The following is an 18,494-nucleotide window of genomic DNA, read 5'->3' as shown; positions in this document are numbered from 1 at the left end:
AAACCGAGGAAGGAGAATGAAGGAGAAAGATTGATTTTATAAAAATATTCACCTCTGTCACTTAGCTTCTAAATGAATTAGACAGAAAGGGATATCGATACACAATTAAAAACTAGACTGTTTCTGGTGTTTTCTGGTGCTTTGGACCAGTCTGAAATTTTATGGACATGAGAAGATACTAGGAAAGTCTTTATCAGGCTTAACTATGTATGATTTTCCCAAGTCCACTTTACTCAAAGGATATTGAAATGTGAATCAAATGATGTTCACTTGAAAATGGTCTTGGATAAAAAATTCAGTAATTGCTACATATTACAGAATTAATCAACTCCAGACATGAAAATGTTACAGGATTTGCCCATTTGGACACTCTATACATAAAGCTGACATTGCTTGATGTCTCTATTTCAGTTCTTTTACACTCATTACCATACTTTCCAGCCTCCACTCCCAGATCCTTCCACACCAAGGATCTTCTGATAGTTCGAGCGTCCCCAGAAGTGTTAACACTAACAGAGGGTATACTCTGGAGATGATTCTGGTGATTATTGTTTTGATATCAGAATGACAGGCAAGAGACAGAGAGAATCACATAATTGAAGAAGCAACTGGCCCTTCTCCAGTCTGGAAGGAAGAAAACCTTCTCAAGAGCTATGCAGTCACCTCATAGAGGGATCAAGTAATTCACCTAAGAGTCACATCAAAGAGCATTCTGTCCATAGGAAGAAGGATAGCACATTTCAGAGCTAGCTCAAAGGACTCCAGAGATTTTTGCGTTTTATGAATGTTTCAGAATACAGGAAGACAGCTAGCTAGCTTACTAGTCTTCCAAATTCCAAGAAGAGTTTTGCATAAAAGACATGGAATGGGTACAGTATAAAGTCCTTCTACATGTTTTTATTATAAATTCTCACTTGAACTCTCATGTAAACTTTGTGCTTTAACATTAAAATGAAAGGTAGAAAAAAGTGAAATAGTGGGGAAAGGGGAAAATGCATGTGGAGAAAATTATTCTAATTCATAAGTTGGAAAGTGGAACAAAGGACATTTTCAGTTAAATCTGTGTCCTCTCATCCTTATACTTCAAACATTATGCAGTGATTTTTCTTCTTATATTCATTGTTAAAATTCAAAAGAAATGACAAAGCATAAAGAAAAGGGAAAAAAGTTCCCATAATCCTATGAATTTCAAATACCCAATGGAATCATTTTATTACACGACCTTCTAAATATTTCTATGCACACATATATTTGTTTCATTTATTGAGCACTTTTGTGTGCCAACCCCTTTTCTGGGTGCTGCGGATGTCTGTGTTTCACAGAACTTTCACTCCATAGAGTGGTCAGGCAAGTGAGCAAATAAATACTTAACAGAATAATCTCCCATTACCAGCAGTTTTGCTTTTCTTAGTCTCAGTTACAGTCAACCACAGTGTAAAAATATTTAAGGAAAAGTTCCATAGTAAACATTTCATAAGTTATCAGTGCATGCCTTACTGAGTAGTGTCCCACTCTGTCTCACCCAAGTCATAAATCATCCCCTTTTCTGGCATACCTGTCCTCCATCTGCCTGTTTGTCACTTAGTAATAGTCTATTATCACATTACTGCTGTGGTATCACAGTGATTCTGTTCAGTTTACCCTAGTTTAACTTCCAGATGATCCCCAAATGCTGATAATTCAGACATGCCAGGAAGAAATTGTAAGGATTTTCCTTTAGGTGAAAAGTGAAACGTTCTTAGCTTAACAAGCCAAAGGAAAAAAATCATATGCTAATATCGCTGAGGTCCCCTGTAAATCATTGCTACTAAATCTCTTAGTGTGTATACTTTATATGTTAAATTATAGTGTTTGATAATATCTGAAGATCCAGGCATCCACTGGGAGTCCAAGACTATACCCCATAGATGAGGGGGAAGCACTGTATGTCAATTACTAAGTGATAAGTACAGTAAGACTAACCTGAAGACTAACCTTTTATGTTGCTATTTTATATAAGACAGTAATTAACAACCTCACTAATACTAGATATATTAGCAACAGAATAAAACAAGTAAAGCCCTAGGTCACTGGGGTATCTGGAGAGAAAATAGTCTAGGCAGAGAGCAATAAATGCAAAAGGCATAATCTTGAAACATACTTGACATTTTAAGGAATAGCAAGAGACCAGAGAGGTATCAGAGAAGCCAGATCTTATGTCTTTTACTTCTTGTAGGGAATGTAGATTTTATTTGAATGAGAATGAGATCCATTGGAGGTTTTGGGGTGAGGCTAAATCTGGTTGCTGTATGGTTAGCAAATTAAGGTTGGAAAATTGGGAGCAGGAAGACCATCTAGGAGATTTTTATAGTCCTTCAGCTGAAATATCAAAGTGTATATTAGAATGGTGCCAGTTTGATGGGGTGACTGATTATCTGACAGATAGGATGTGGAAGGAGAAATCAAATGTGACCCCAGGATTTTGATCCAATAATAAGGTGTTTGTTTGTGGAAATCAATAGGAAGAATTGGTTTGGGGAGCAGAAATCCAGCACCCCATTTTAGACATTTAATGTCCATTATTCATTCAAAGTATCGGCTAGACAACTGAGTAAGATGCAGTTTAGAAACTTGTACTTGGGAAATACAAAACATATGGTTCAGTAATCTATAGCTCTTTAGTATCTGGTCCTGGTGGTAGTTTCTATGATATAAATATTTCAACCCTGGCCAGTCTGATGCTATCAGAATGACTTTATTGACTGTGAAGTTGAGGAAAGATGAATAATTTTAGTTTTTATGATCCACTATAATCTAGCTCTGGCACATCATAATTTTTCAGTTGTTGTTTGTTTGTTTGTGAAGCATGAGACTGTAGTAACTACGGTCCTACATACTAAGTTTATGTTGCAGAGGAAGGACGGATCTCTCGGGAACTGACAGAACAAGTGACATTAAGAAGTAGCTGGTGTAAAAAATATGAAAAAAAAAAGTAGCTGGTGGAGTAAAGGATAATCACTGAAAAAAAGAAAAAACTAAACTAAAATCCAGGAGACCAATAAAGGCAAATTTTCAAGACAGAATTGATCAGCTGTGCCATAGATGGATGAAAACAGAGAAAGTATCACTTGAATTGACATCATAGAAGTCATTAAACCTCACATATGTTTTTAGTGGATTTATGGTAATGAATCTAAGCTTAGGAGTAAGATGAAGGAAGGAAAAGTAGCAAATAATAGCTCAATTTTGAGAAGTTTCATCATAAAAAATAAGATTCAAGTATAATATTCAAGACATATTACTCTCAAGATGTCAATTCTTCTGAACTGAATCTATAGGTTCAATCTCAATCAAAATCACATCAAGAGGGTTTTTTTTTAGAGTACATACAAAATGAGCATAGCATTTTTATGGGTGTACAAAAGATGCAGAATATCCAACACAGAATTAAAGACAAAGGAAGTTGGAGGACTAATATGACCAAATCTCAAAATTTACTATGAGGTTACAGCAATCAAAAGGAACAGAGCAGAATATTGGGAAAGTTGGTTAAGGAAATACTGTAGAGAAGGTTAGTCCAACTAAGGAGCAGGAGTGACTGTGCATTAAAGTAAATTGGTCTAATTTGACATGGCGTGAACTGAAATTGGGTTTAACCACATTGAAGTGTTACAGTAGAAACAGGGAAGAGTGACAAGGCCAAGGATTTTGCAAGGAAGTGGTGAGAGTGATAGACATGGAGTTGGAAAGTGGTTTCAGCTTCAAGAATGGGAGATTCCAGTAGGTAACATTACTGGTTAACAGACAACTTACTTGGAAAGTTAAAAGAATCTTTTTTTGTTGTTATTTTATTAGTAAAAGAGGATCAGTGCAAGAAAATAAAATTAGAAAGTTATTTCTAAATAGGTCTTTTCTAAGTCATAAAAGCTCCTTATGGAGAAATCTTTTTCCAGAGATTCTTTTACTATGATTTTGCTTGCCTTTAAGAAACATCAGTGTTTTCTAAATTTCTCCTTGGGGTTGAAGTTCATGACTTTAAAAATAAAGTCCTTTTCTTTGTGAAAGAACAAATGTAAACCCCATTTTCAGGGATGTTCTCATGTTAGCAGCTAAGGCCAGCATGCCAAAATGACTGTTCCCTTCATGAGGCCATATACTTCCCTGTGGAGAGATGCTGGGAGCAGTTGTTGACTGAGGTGTTGTTAACCTCTTGTTTAATCTTCATAATCACCCTGTGGAGCTCCTCTAGCTCAGGTATCCTTGTCCCAGAACTGAACTTTCCTGTTCAAATGTTGCTCCACTGATACACTTGTGTGAGAAAGGACAACTATCCTCCCGTAATAGGCTTCCAAGTCATGGAAAAATTCTCCCTGCCCATCTGAGTTCTAGAAGGAGAGAGTTTAGTTGAACAAGCAAAATTTTTTAGTATTTCTTTTTTCATATATTTTTATTTTAATTAGTAGAAGGGTTACATTATATTCGCCAGATAGAAGGTGCATTAATTCACATACATTGATATCCTTTCTCATGTCTTGGTCCCCATTTCCCTCCCGCCACCCCCACTCCCATCTTGTTTTCCCCCTTCCCTATCCAATTTCAAATAATCAAATATAAATATATCCAATATATCAGATAACAAAGTGAGATACTGTAACAATATGAGATAACTAAGGGACAGCAAAAGAGATGAGAGATAACATAGTACATTAAGGACAACAATCACTCATTAGATGGCTTTTGTTTCTATGTCCTAGAGGTTCTTTCATTTAGCATCATACTATATGGCCTTATGTATCTAGGTTTTGTTCTATTGCAAATCTCTGCTAGGAGAGCCCAAGGTTTCTACTGTGAACAAGCAAAATTTTATTAATAACATCTCCATATTTAAAGAAATGAATTTTAGTGGAAGAGCAGAATAGGACTTACAAGATTAAAAGGAAGTTACTTAACATCTAGGGCCTCCACTTCCTGATTATGCCTAACAGCTAAGGATCCTCAGCATTTCTAGCCACTATGCTTCATCGAGTATCAGAAAACTTCATTGACCCCTGTCCAGGATCCAGTGCATTGCAGTCAACTTGCATTAAGCTAAACTTTCGATTTGGATTGCTTTTCAGTACACCTATCAATGCAAAGCAGTTACTTTTACCAGGCTCACCATCCTTACCAATGTGGATATTGAGGAAGAGTTGTCATGGATCAAGACAGAACTTAGAGATTTCTTTTCCATCACACTTCCCATTGACTCATCATTATTTTATAAAACATATGTTTATTAGGAATCTACTATGTTTTATTCACTCTTTTTTTTGGGGGGGGGCAGTCCTAGCTTGAGCTCAGGGCCTGCGAATTGGCCTTGGACACTTTTTGCTTAAGGTTAGAGCTCTACCACTTGAGTCACAATACCACTTCTGGCTTTTTCTATGTGTGTGGTTCCGAGGAATCAAACCCGGGTCTCCATGCATGCTAGGCAAGCACTCTAGCACGAGACCATGCTCTCAGCCCTGTTTTATTTATCTTTTAAGAAAATAAACATAATAATCCCCAGGTTAGGGTTAAGGTGCAAGAAGAAACAGGATATCCATGGGGTTGTTTTTTTTTTTTTAATCTGATTTTAGTTAATGAATTCCATGAAGAAATTAGACAAAAAAAAAAAAAATTAACTTACAAACTAGGTATTTGGCACCTTGGGTGATGTCATATTATAAAAGCCACTCCTCACTGTGAGAAGTATCTGATTTGTCCTGAAGAGGGATGACTTTTTTAGTGTTCAGGTTTCTAGACATTTACAGGGAAGCATGTGCCTCAGTAAACAGACTCTTCTTTCTCTTAACAGCAAAGGAGAAAGGAGAGAAGAAGTTGTTTGGGTTCTCCTTTGTGCCCCTAATGCAGGAAGATGGCCGAACTCTTCCAGATGGCACCCACGAGCTCATCGTGCATAAGGTACCATCAGTCATAGGCTGGTAGAAAGCAGGGGACAGTTACTAACTCACTGTCTTTTCACACTGGAAAAAATGAATGAAAATGATTGAAAACAATACTCTTTTGTGGTGCTGCTAGCAAGAATAGAGTTACTCTTAGAAAAGTATCATTTTTACAGTCTATAATATTTTAAGGATGATTAATCTTTTCATGTTAATTTAGGGATAGGTATTTGCGTAAAATTTATATTGGTCTTCAAGTCTTTTCCATTGCTATGATAGGATTTAATAAGCCTTACAAAAAACTTTTTAATTCATGATTTCTTATGTATTTCTGTACTACAAGTCAACTTAGTCACCTCAACATTACTGGGATTTTTTTTGTTTTTCTTTTCCTTTTTTTTTCTTGGTCTGTACTTTATCATGACAACTTGTCATAAGAACATTTGCCACAAAGCATTTTGTTGTAGGCATCAGAAAGAAAATTCAGATGATGATCACTTTGTAGCATTTATCTTATTATTAAAAGAATACTAGTAAAAATGAAATATAAACTAAAAGCAAACTTTCTTTGATGATTCTAGGTTTTGCTCCTTCCAGAAACACTTAGCATATCCAAAATTGAGCTTTCGAATCTCACCTCCTTCCACTCTTTTCTTGTTCATAACACACAGCCTTCATAATTCAACCATTCTGCCTTTTCAATAATATTTGAATCCAGGAAACCTAAGCTGGAGGTAACTTTCAAAATTACCTAAGGATTAGGTTTATTATTTTTTATTTTTTCATTTCTGTCTTCTTAGTTACATCCTCAACCCTTTTCAAAATTTTTATTTTGAGGCAGATTCTTGCTAAATTGTCCAGGCCTCACTCAAACTTGCTCTCCTCCTGTCTCAGTTGACCAAGTGACTAGGCTTGCAGGCTTGTTCCACCATGCCCAGATACCTGGGAGAAGACTCTCAGATAGTCACAAAGCTGTTCATGTTGAAAAACTCAGGTATACTAAATTACACACACACACACACACACACATATATAGTTGCCTACACATGTCTGTACTTTTTGTGGGGGGGGGGAGTCAATGGGGCTTGAATCCTAGCCTAGGCACTGTCTCTGAGCTCATCAGCTCATGGCTACCACTCTACCCTTGAGCCAAGCCCCACATTTTCAGATGTTAATTGGAGATAAGAGTCTCAGGTCCATTTGTGCCTGGGCTGGCCTTGAACCGTGATCCTCAGATCTCAGGCTCCTGAGTAGCTAGTATTACAGCGAGGAGTGAGCTGCCATGCCTGGCTTTGTACTTTTTTTAAACAATTACTTTATTTTAGACTTATTGAAATGGTATAAAAGTACGCATATACCTTCTGCCCAAGGTCTCCTTAGGGTAATCTCTTACATAAGCACAATTATCAGAATTAATCTTGAAAAAAATAATGTTATCAGAAAGATTACTTGGATCTGAAATAAGTTGCCCAGTACTGTTATTTCTATGTCCTAGGATCCAGCCCACAGTCCAACATTGCATTTAATTTTCATGCATCTATAATCTCATACTCAAATCTCAATGCCTTTGCATAGGCTAGGCCTCCTTCTGACTTTTTCTCCTTATTTTCTGTGACTGAGTTCGAATAGCCCCTTTTCTATAAAGCCTTCCTTCCTTCATCCTTCTCTAGCAATATCTAGTTGTCTCATATACCTTTTATAATTGGGGTTGCCAGATGAATTCAGAGATCAGATGTACAAGACCCTTAAAATAGGAACTGTATTGCATTTCTAATTGTAAACTGAAGGAAAAATAGCACGAATTTAATAAATGTACAATAAAATATTAATATTAGGATGGAGTAGCCCCACTGCAAAATCCACAAAAGATGATCTTTTACCTCCAAACACTGTTTGCATCTAGTTTTCTTTAACTGGAACCAACTAGATTGTCTAACTTACTGTAATCTTTTTTTTATTCTGTTCTGCCCACAAATTACAAGACTTTAATTTGATTAATGGTGCCAGAAGTTTTGTGCTAGATTTTTTTCTGAACAAATTGTAGATAAGGATCTCTCAATAATGTATCTTAGTAAGTTTCACATATGTACAAAGACTGTCTATAACTGATGACTCTAGTACTTGTCTTATATCTAAGTTGGCGTTCAAGTCAGTATGTAGCCTAGCACCATTCACTACTATAACCAAGAGATTTTAAGCTAAAGAGAAAAAAAAAAAACTAGACCATGACAAGCTATGCAATCTCAAAGATACATAGTGACTCTGCTGTTGTGACATCTGCATTTTCATATTTGTGTTAGAGCCTGGAAAAGCCTGTCTGATCAGATCTGGATTCTGAGCCAAGCATGGTAAAAGAGATAACTAGTCTTCTATCTCTCTCTCATTTTTATACTTGGACAGAGTCTGACCTATCAAAGCAGACACAGAATTATCCTTTACTGCATGACAGTGACATAGTTTTGTTTCCCCGATCAAGCAGCTGCCTAAAGAGACCTTGTTTCTCCAAAAGAAATTGCTCAGTTAATTCTTCTGTCATTGATCTGCCATCGTACATCCACACTATCAGGATCTGTACTTTAGCTGTGTTTGTGTCTCCCACAAAAGAATAAGTTCTTTATTGAAGACATTATCTTCTATTCTCACACTTACATTGCCTTGTTTGTTGCCTCCATTGGACTGGGCATTGGAATGTTCATTTAGCCAAAGTCAAAACAATAGATGTACAGATAATCCCCTAGAATGAACATGATCTGCATGGCATGTTACCACCTCACTCAGTATGGGGGCTCAACTGAACTTTGCTGTGTTGAAAACTCATCTCCTGACTGCACTCAGCAGAACTTCACAGCTGCAGTTTGGGGCTGCCGCCCTGGTGTCATACATATTGCACACATAAAAACACCCTGCTGTGACTCTGTTTTATGTGATATTTCCAATTCAATCACCAGCAGTTCCAAACCACATGTTTCGGCCTCATTATCTGTGGCTTTTAGACTTTTAACCTTCTACTAAGGGAAGAGATTGTTCATACCGGTTTGTTTTCTCTATCCATCCTCTGGTTCAGAATCTCACAGTAGAGACCTTCTTGCTCCAGGCTGAAGAATGTCTTCAGCAATCCACTCCAGAAGATGGTTGCACTAATTTTTTTTACTCCCTGTCTTCTGCTAGGGAGCTGTGCATTTCCTGTGAGGAGGCTGAGTGAAGCTTTTGCTGTCATCTACCCCTGCTAACATACCTACCTTCTGCAATGCTGTTTCTGTTCTCACAGCCCTTAAGCCCTATGTCTTGAGTCCTTGCCATCAAATGAAGGGAAAAAAATGATCTCTAGGTCATTACTTGTGTTCCTGAGCTCCCATGCCAGCCTTGTCTACTCCTATCACCTCCTCCTCCTCCTTCCACTGTACCTGGGTTGCAGTGTAGTTTCAGAACAAAGAGTGGCCACTTCACTGTGAGACTCATAGGCTTACCTCTTCTCAGAGCCCTCTCACAGGCTGTCTTCCACATACATACTTTCTGGAGAGAAGTAAATGTTTTTGTCTTCCTTGACCACATTTTTTTAAAAAATTATTATCAGAGTGATAGTGATATGTAGAAGGGTTACCCTTGACCACAATTCATCTAGAAACCAAATAAAATGATATAGATTTGTTACAGCAAAACTCAAAAGTTGATTAAAACAGCCATGAAGGGAGACTGTTCTGTGGTAGTCATGAGTACCAACTTTGGTTTTCATCCTGATACTAACACTAATTAACTCAGAACAATAAAATGTACGCTAGAAGGATTTCTTTAGAATTATTTAAACATTTTCAGAGAAGGATTATAAGTTCTTTAACAAGAGATTACTTATGCTACTGAGTTGAACAATATTATTTTTCCTCTCATACCTCACACACACAAATACCATCCCCCCACATCAGTGTCAGTAGTACAAGTTCTTAATATAAATTTTGGTGCCCAGTATGTTCATATTAGTTATTCTGTTTTATTCTTGAGCAACAGTGGTAGAGTGTAGTTATAAGAAGATATTAAACTCTCAGACTCTGATGCTGAGATCTTAGTCCAGTGGAGAAAGGTGAAGTAAACCAGGGCTGTTGGAATGGACCTGACTGCAGTGGCTGGTTCGGATGTCAGCTAACTGTATTATTCACAGTGCCCCTATAGACAGGATATAGCCATGACATCTTCACTCAAAGTTGTCAGTCCCATGGAGCTTCTTGAGCATATCAAGCAGGAATTCCAAGAGGCTGCCCAAGGGCAATTCGCTGAGTGAAGGGAGAGACTAAGGGACAGATCTATAGGAGCAGAATTTCTGTGAACAGATGGAGTAAACCAGACTAATGGAACTCCAGTTCTTGTGGAGGAAGCCTGTAAATAACTGGACAGTGGTGCTTGGATACAAAAATACCTTGAAGTGATAAAATAACATGTAGAATTGCTTTATGACAGAGGCTATTATAATTGTATTGGTACTTACGTTATGGGACAGATTGTCTACTAAACATCTCACAGTAGTCTAAGTGTTTCTCAAGTTGCTAAAGACATCTTTTCTAGGGATTTCTAAAACAAAAATATTTGTGGATCACGCAAAATTATCTCAAATCCCAAACGGATTCTATTTGTTAAACTCTTGCCTATTACCTGGACAGTAGCATTGAGAATATTTGAACACACTTACAGGAACAAAGTTTGCATTTTCTATAAACTATATCCTGTAAATCAGCTAAGCTATACCTTTTCTATTTCTGTTAAAATATTTTTCAGAATTTTAATTTAACATTTAACACTATTAAAGCAGAATATAAATAAACCCAAATAAAACAACCATGTGTTTGAAAAGAGCAGATTATATACAATCGATGATTATGGATGATCACATGTGCCTACTTTGCTTGCTTTGGTGAAAAGTAATCTGGGTGTTACTATTTCCATGATGTGAGTATTCATTTTCTCATGAAATCTGGTGATTTGAGCAATATGCAGCCATCCTTGAATGAAAAATACTTAATCAAACCAAGTGCCCTTGGCTTACGTCTGTAATCCTAGCTACTCTGGAGGCTGAGATCGTGGATCCATAGTTCGAAGGTAGACTCAGCATGCAAGTTTATGAGACTTTTGTTGCCATTTAACTATTTAAAAAGCTAGAAGTGGAGCTGTGGCTCAAGTGGTAGAATGCTAACCTTGAGCAGAAAAAGCTTAGGGATAGCATACAAACTCCTGGACACACATACACGCACACACACACACACACACACACACACACACACACACACACACACACACACAATGAGATTATCTGAAATACCATTTCTTTAATTGGTAGTTTTTAGTGTTTCAGGTGACATGTTGAAGAAATTGAAGCATCTTTTTAAAAACCTGCAAATATGATTTCTTTGGCTTTTTTCCAGTGTTTTAGTGCCTGTATTAAAGGCTTTATGTTATCTAGTTCTGACAAGAAGGCTTTAGAGAAAGACCTCAAAAACCTCAACTTGTTTAATAACTTAATATGGTCATTTAGATTGAAAACAACAATAGCTAAGATTTAAATCCAGACTGGTATGAATCAAAACTCTATGCTTGCTTTCTTTTCTTTTTTTTTTTTTACATTTTACTTAAAAAGCCAAATTCTGTTTTTAATACTATTTGGAATGTTTCCAAATTAATAAATGATAGTTATAGAAATTATGTTTAATCATTTTTATAAGGTCTGTCTTCCCTCTATCCTTTTTTTTTTTTTTTTTTTTTTGGTCTCTGAACCGTTTATTTCTCCTGACCCAGAAGGAGGTCGCTATGAAAGGGTGAGCACTTAACATCAGGGGCCGGGGCGAGGCCGTGCGGGAGAGTCAAGCGGGCGCAGTCCTCAGGCAAAGGTGGAGCCATTCCAGCCCACGTAGGCCGCCTTCATGTCGTGGAAGTTGATGTAGATCCTGTCCCGGCTGATGCGCAGACGCTGGGCCAGCAGCCCGCGCAGAAGCTTGCTGTAGGTCCGGTTCAGCGCGTCTCCGATCTTGCCGATGCTGTGCAAGCTGCAGAGCGCGCAGGGCTCGCTGGAGCCCCCGAAGGCCATGAGCTGGTCCGGCACCACGTGCACGGCCATGTACTGCGCCGGCTTGCCCATGGCCTGAGCCAGCTGCTGGGTGAGCTCGGAGAGGAGCCCGTCCGGCACCGAGGCGCGGGGCACCTCGGTGTTCACCACGAACATCGAACATCGGCATGACGGCGGAAGAGCAGCGAGTGTGCGGTGGGAGCAAAGGCCCCTCTATCCTTTTTAAAACAAATTTTTTTCTAACAGTGTGAAGAAAATACAAACCTTCAGGATACCACCCGCTACCTCAAACTTCCCTTTTCCAAGGGCATTTTTCTTGGGAATAATAATCAAACTATGAAGGCTACAAAGGAGTCTTTTTGGATAACATCATTCCTCTGTTCCACAAAACTCACACAAAATGGTAATGTATAATGCCGTTTTATCTAAAAAGCTCTTGTGTTTGAATGCTTGTGTGAATTTTGGTCAGCATATGCAGTAAATACTAAAGTTAGAGTTAAAAGCTCAACACCAGAAAAAGTGATGATCTTCCCATTTAAAATTTCCAATGAAAGCCAAACAGTTGTGACCCAATGATCTGGTGGGAAATTTAAGAATTTCAAAATTGGGCCAGGAGTGTGGCCTAGCATGCATGAAGACCCCAGTTCAATTCCTTGGTACCATATACATAGAAAAAGCCAGAAATGGTACTGAGACTCAAGTGGTAGAGCTCTAGCCTTGAGAAAGCCCAAGGACACGGGAGTTCAAGCCCCAGGACTGGCAAAAACAAAACAAAACAAAAACCTACAAACACACACAAGAACTTCAACATTATCTTAATATTGGAAATCAAGCACACGACTCCTCAAATAAACCATTAAAAGCCAGCTGCATGGGAGAGGGGAATGATTTAAAAAGTACCATCACCTCAATTTTTTGTTTTATAGCTCCATAAACTGTGCTAATTGCAGGCTTTAGAATAAAGCCTGTTTTTTGTTTAATTAGATGGATATTGCTTTTCTGCTGTAGCATTCCTTTTTATGTCAGTGATTATTTAGCAAGTTATGATTAATAAAACTAGCTTTTTTTCCTTGGCAAATTGTTCTGAAAACATTGTCTGTAATGAAAGAAGTAAATTAAACATTTTTGAGTTTTTCATAGTCACATGTAAGGCTTCTGGCTAGCGTCCCAAATGCTATATTAATAAGCTAGATTCATTATGTTGAGGAGAATCTCTTCATAATAAGGTATTGTATTTCACTGAAAGCTCCTAAGCCTAAACATTTATGTGTTATTAGCTCTGTTTTGATGTCATGGAAAAGTATTAGTAGAAGGAAGCATAGTTCTTCCCTTGAAATGTTATGTAAGAAAAGAAACAAAATATAGCTTTTTACTACTTTAAAAATTCCTTTTATTTTTATCATGCTAATATACTTATATAGGACACCAACCTATGGTAAATTCCATTAGACTTTATCTACTCCGTGACTAATGGCCTTAGTGAATATATACACATATATATTATATATGTGTGTGTGTGTAATATATTCATTGACAGAACTCAGTAAATGATTATAAGGCATTTACCAAACCTTGAGTATTTGTAATGGAATTATTCAACTCCTGTGGAGGTTAGATTATGGCTGTGTGTCTTCGTGTCTGTCTGTCTTTCTTTCTTTCTTTCTTTCTTTCTTTCTTTCTTTCTTCATCTCTCTCTCTCCCACTCTGCCCCTCCCCTCTCCCCCTCTTCTACTCTCTGTCATTTATTTTTGTGGTACCAGGATTTGAAGTTAGGACCTCAGACTTGCTCAGCTGGCACTCTACCACTGAGCCATGCCTCTCACCCCAATTTTTGCTGCTTAACTGGAGGTAAGCGTTTCAAAAATTTTCCCCCAGTAGGCTTCAAACCTATATCCTCCAGAATTTAGCCTTTTAAGTAGCTTGGATTACAGGCATGGGCTACCAGTGCCTAACTCCCTTATAGAGGTTATAACTATAATGAAATTAGCCTATTATTGACTCCCTTAAAATACATTTCTGTTCATCCTGTGTGGCTTAGATATATACCTTTATAGAGCTTACAATCACATTTAACTGGATATTTCAAATAAAATAGTTCAGGAATGCAGCCATAACCATTACCATAAACTTACTGACTTAGAACAACACACATGTACTACCTTATAGTTCTGGAAATCAAAGGTATAAACCAGGATTTCAGTTCCACTAAACTAAAATCAAGGTGTTAGCCACACTATATTCCTAATGGAAGTTTTAGGGGTAAATCTCTTTTGTTGTTAAACCTTTGCTAAATTCTTGCTCACATGCTTACATTTCTTAGTTCTTGGCTTTTTCTTTATGTCTTCAAAAGATGTGCATAACATCTTCAAATCTCTCCTAACTGTGACCTCTTCCATCTTTCAAGGGCCTATCTGGTTATATTTAGCTGGGAAATCCAATGTAGTCTACTATTAGCAGATCTTTAATTATGTCTGTAAAGTCTCTTTAAGATAAGAATATTCCGGGTTCTAGGAAATAGGGTGTGGGTTTGGAAGCTGTTTTTCTCTTTACCACACAGGTAAACCTTAACAATAGGTCTACACCATCAAAATACGTGGTCCTAAGCTGTGTACTGATGGCTCATGCCTGTAATCAGAGTTTTTAATCAACAAAGCCATAGTGGAGGTTTGGTCCAAATAGTAGAAAACTAGACTTAAATAAGAAAGCCAAATAAGAACCCAGACCCTGACTTTAAGCTCAAGTACAGTGTACATGTGGACACATGCACACACACACACACACACACTACTGAAAACTGGGTTGTTTTTGAATTTTCTCTAATAATAGGACTTAGATTTTTAGGTAGAATTATGAACATAATTTAATTCTCCCGAAAAAGTGAATCAAATGCTGAAAATTAGAAGTTGCTACTTTATAGAATAAGAATACATACTTGTTTAAATATGGGAAATAAACTATTCATGAGGACATTATGTTAAGTGCTTTATTATATGGAAGGGGGGATCAGGGTTCCATGCAATGCCTGACTCATTTTAGGAGACTGAAAAATGCTTCATTACCATTTTGACTTTGATTAACCCTGTTAGCTAGCTTTGAGAGAGCTAAAAATGAATCAGAAAATGAATAGTATGTTCCATGGGATAGAAAAAGGAAAAGGAAGTTAGTTTTTCTTTCTGAAATGTATATGCTAGACACCCATCTCTGTGAAGAAGCAATCCAGTTTCAAATTGGAATTAAATTGTATGTATGACTTGGAAAATACACAAATCTAATTTCTGCTATAGTCAGACATGTAGCAAGTGATACAGTTTCTAGGAGCAGTATCCTAGAGCAGATTTGCATCTATAGATTGCTAAAATGTCTCTGTCTATAATCAAAATATGATCCAATATTGCTCATGGACATGTACCAAGGATAAACACTATGTAGATAGATCTGTTAGTGCAAGATCACAGATTTTAAACTTCTGAAGAGTAAGAGTCAAAATTTATACTTCTTGGTAGAGATAGAGACATAGTATGTACTTAAAAATGCTCCTCAAATAGAATGTAGAAAGTTCATAATTTCAGTATTTTGAAACAACAAAATATTCGGTGTTTGCAGCTAACCTGTCTTCAAATGATTGAAATGAACTAGAGACAATGCTGTGAATTGCATTCTGTATACTCAAATCACACGCGGACAAACATAACTGCTCTAATGTTCCATTTACTCCATTATGAACATTCCTGAGACTCATCAGCCTTCTTGCAGGAAACATGAGATTATCTGGACCTCTGTTGTCAGTTTTGTAGCCCAGCTCAGGAGGATCCTATTCCAGCTTTCTGGCTTCCTTGTGGTCATCAGAGTCTCTTCTTCCTGCCCCTCACTGCTCACAGTAGACAGGGCCCTGAGCATCTTGATGCTTTTTCAACTAAAAGGAAGAAAGGAAGAAGCCCAGGCAAGGAGTGGAATGGGCATAGAGTGGGAAATGAGGAGCAAATGACATGGGGAAAATGCATTGAGGGGTTTTGAAAGAAAGGATGGCAGGGAGAGAAGTTAGAGTAAGCAAGGAGTAGGAGAAAAGGAAAAAGCAGAATAATAGAGCCCTGTCTCTGTCTCTTGGATTTCTCTGTAGGAATATCTGATATTCTAAATATAACTAATCAGTTTTTAAAAGGCTTTGGTCATGTTCCCACATTGTCTGTGATAGATATGACATACTAAGTATTTTAGGGTTTTTTAGTATAAAATGTCTTTTTATTGGTATTTTAAATTTTCTTCATTTTCATATTCTGAATTATCCTTTTATTTCTTTCTGCTTGTTGTACATAAACCTCCCAATTTCATACAGAGTGAATAGTACTTATCTGAAATGTCAGGGACACAAAATTGTTAATATAGTAAAGAATTTCAACTTTGAAATATTTTCACATACAATAAACCTTGGAAATGGTGTCAATGATCCAAATATGAAATTCATTTTATTTCATGTCCATCTTACACACATGACCTGAGAGGACTTTGTGTAATGTTTTTAGGGCACCTGCATTTTGGTTGTGACTGATCTGGTAAGGTCAGATGTGCAGTTTTCCACTTGTAGTAGGTGTCCTACCAGCACTTACAAAAGTCTGCTTTTTAGAGCACTTCAGATTTTAAATTTTCAGATCAGGGATGTACAACTTGCACTTCATTTCTTACCATAAATCCTCTGGGAATAATTTCTTCTCTTTCCCCTTGAGATTCGTAGGCTTTTTCTTACTTCTGTTTATCTTATATTTTTCCTCTCATCTTAAGTACTTGATTGATTTTGAGGGGTTGGAATATGGGTTGTTTCCTTGCTAGTCTCTGTTTCTCAGCAAGTCTCTGAGTTTCTCCTGAAATAAGAGCTTCGAAGTGAATTTCTCACTTTTTAGCCAGAAAATCCTGTCTGCCCTCTCTCTGCTACTTGAGTACTCAGGCCAGCCTTGCCAAATGCCAATGCCCTGTGCATTCCTGCATATACCTAACCTTGATAATTCTCATCACCTTCAGTGGCCTGTTGGCTTTGTTATCACCTATTTCCTTTGTGAATGAGTAAATCTTGTTGAGGCTTGCCAAATTCTGCCTGAGAAAGATAAAGGCAGAACTTACTTGCTTCACAGCTGAAGAGTTTCTTAGAGGACCCTACTGGACTAGGATCCCCATGCCAGTTTAGAAGGGAATTTGAAGAGTTGTACTTTGCTAGCCCAGAATGTGGGATGAAGCATCCCATATTGTAAAGTCCACAAACTGACAGATCTGAGGACTTGCTAGATGATCCACCAGTTCACTGGGCTGTTTGGCATTGTGTGGGGAACCTTTCAGTTTTTCAGTGTTCAGGACATCTTATCCATCAAGAAAACCATACTTGCTTGGTGGAATTATTCAGCCTACTGTTTTCAGACTAGTGTTCATATTCTTGGCAGTCCAAACTTGAATGGAGCAGATTGCCAGCTCTCATGAAACTCACATCTTACCAGATAGAGGCAAGAAATTATTCAAGAATAATTTGTCAGCTGCATACTTTCTTCTTAGTGCTGAGAGTAGAGTATTTTTTCTTGTATACAAAAAACACACCTGTATTTTTTCTTGGAGTTTCCCAAGTTAGATCATAGGAAAATAAGCAACAGGATAAGTCTTCCCTATTTTGAAGCACGTGGAGGGGATGGTCAGGTTAGATTCCTGGTTGAAGCAACAATCTAATCTGAGAACTGAAAAATAAGTTAAAGAGTATTGGCAGGGAATAAATAATTAGAATAAAGTAAAATGAATGCCGTGGTAGCGAGGGCTAGAAAGTCTGCAAGAGCTGAAATTTGAGTCACCAGTGTTGAGCAACAGGTTTAAGAAATCTGCTTTTGCCAGAAAACATTTTTAAGTGGGGAGATCTTGTCTACAGCAGTGATTCATCTTCCTTTTGTGTTTGAAAAGGTGACATGCTTGATCTCTTGAAGTGGAGAACCCACCCAGACAAGATCACAGGCTGTCTCTCTAAACTAAAAGAAATAGATGGCTCCGAGATAGTAAAGGTATGGGATGATTTTATTACCCTCTTGAAAACTCATCATGAAAAAACAATTAAATGATGTTGGGGTATGGTGGCTCACACCTGTAATCCTAGCTACACAGGAAACTGAGATCTGAGAATCAAGGTTCAGAGCCAGCCCGGACACAAAAAGACCTAAGACTTATCTCCAATTAATCTCTAGAAAATGAGAAGTGGGGCTTGGCTCAAGGGTAGGGTGATGGCCTTTAGCTGAAGAGCTCTGGAACAATGCCCAGGCCCAGGGTTAGAGTGGTAGCCGTGAGGTGATGGGCTCAGGGACAGCGCCCAGGTCAAGTTCAAGCTCCATGACCCACAAAAAAAAATTAAAAATTAAAAAAACAGAAAAACAATTATATGAGAAGGAGAGGTAATATTTTCTTCATGTATTTATCCTTTCTTTTAAAAACAGTTTCTGCAAGATACATTGGATACCTTATTTGGAATTTTAGATGAAAATTCCCAGAAATATGGGTCTAAAGTGTTTGATTCTTTGGTAAGTTCA

The 18,494-nt window shown here is 37.6% G+C and overlaps 1 protein-coding gene and 1 pseudogene across 1 annotated transcript in view; one reads left to right on the top strand and one right to left on the bottom strand.

Annotated features, from left to right (window-relative positions):
• The window catches only part of Dock4 (dedicator of cytokinesis 4), a 440,321-nt gene that overhangs the window by 301,978 nt on the left and 119,849 nt on the right, over window positions 1–18,494 (top strand). The window contains exons 16-19 of the mRNA XM_090333045.1: window positions 5,816–5,922; window positions 12,196–12,352; window positions 17,878–17,975; window positions 18,402–18,485. Of these exons, the coding sequence (XP_090189171.1) occupies window positions 5,816–5,922; window positions 12,196–12,352; window positions 17,878–17,975; window positions 18,402–18,485 (446 nt within the window). The remainder of the gene's footprint in view (window positions 1–5,815; window positions 5,923–12,195; window positions 12,353–17,877; window positions 17,976–18,401; window positions 18,486–18,494) is intronic.
• Window positions 11,640–12,105, bottom strand: LOC150063320 (macrophage migration inhibitory factor pseudogene; annotated as a pseudogene).

Source organism: Megascapheus bottae, chromosome 5 (assembly GCF_031878675.1).
Source record: "Megascapheus bottae isolate mThoBot1 chromosome 5, mThoBot2.hap1, whole genome shotgun sequence".
NCBI lineage: Eukaryota > Metazoa > Chordata > Mammalia > Rodentia > Geomyidae > Megascapheus > Megascapheus bottae.
Note: the sequence above shows the minus strand (reverse complement) of the source record. Positions and strands in the feature narration are given on the sequence as shown.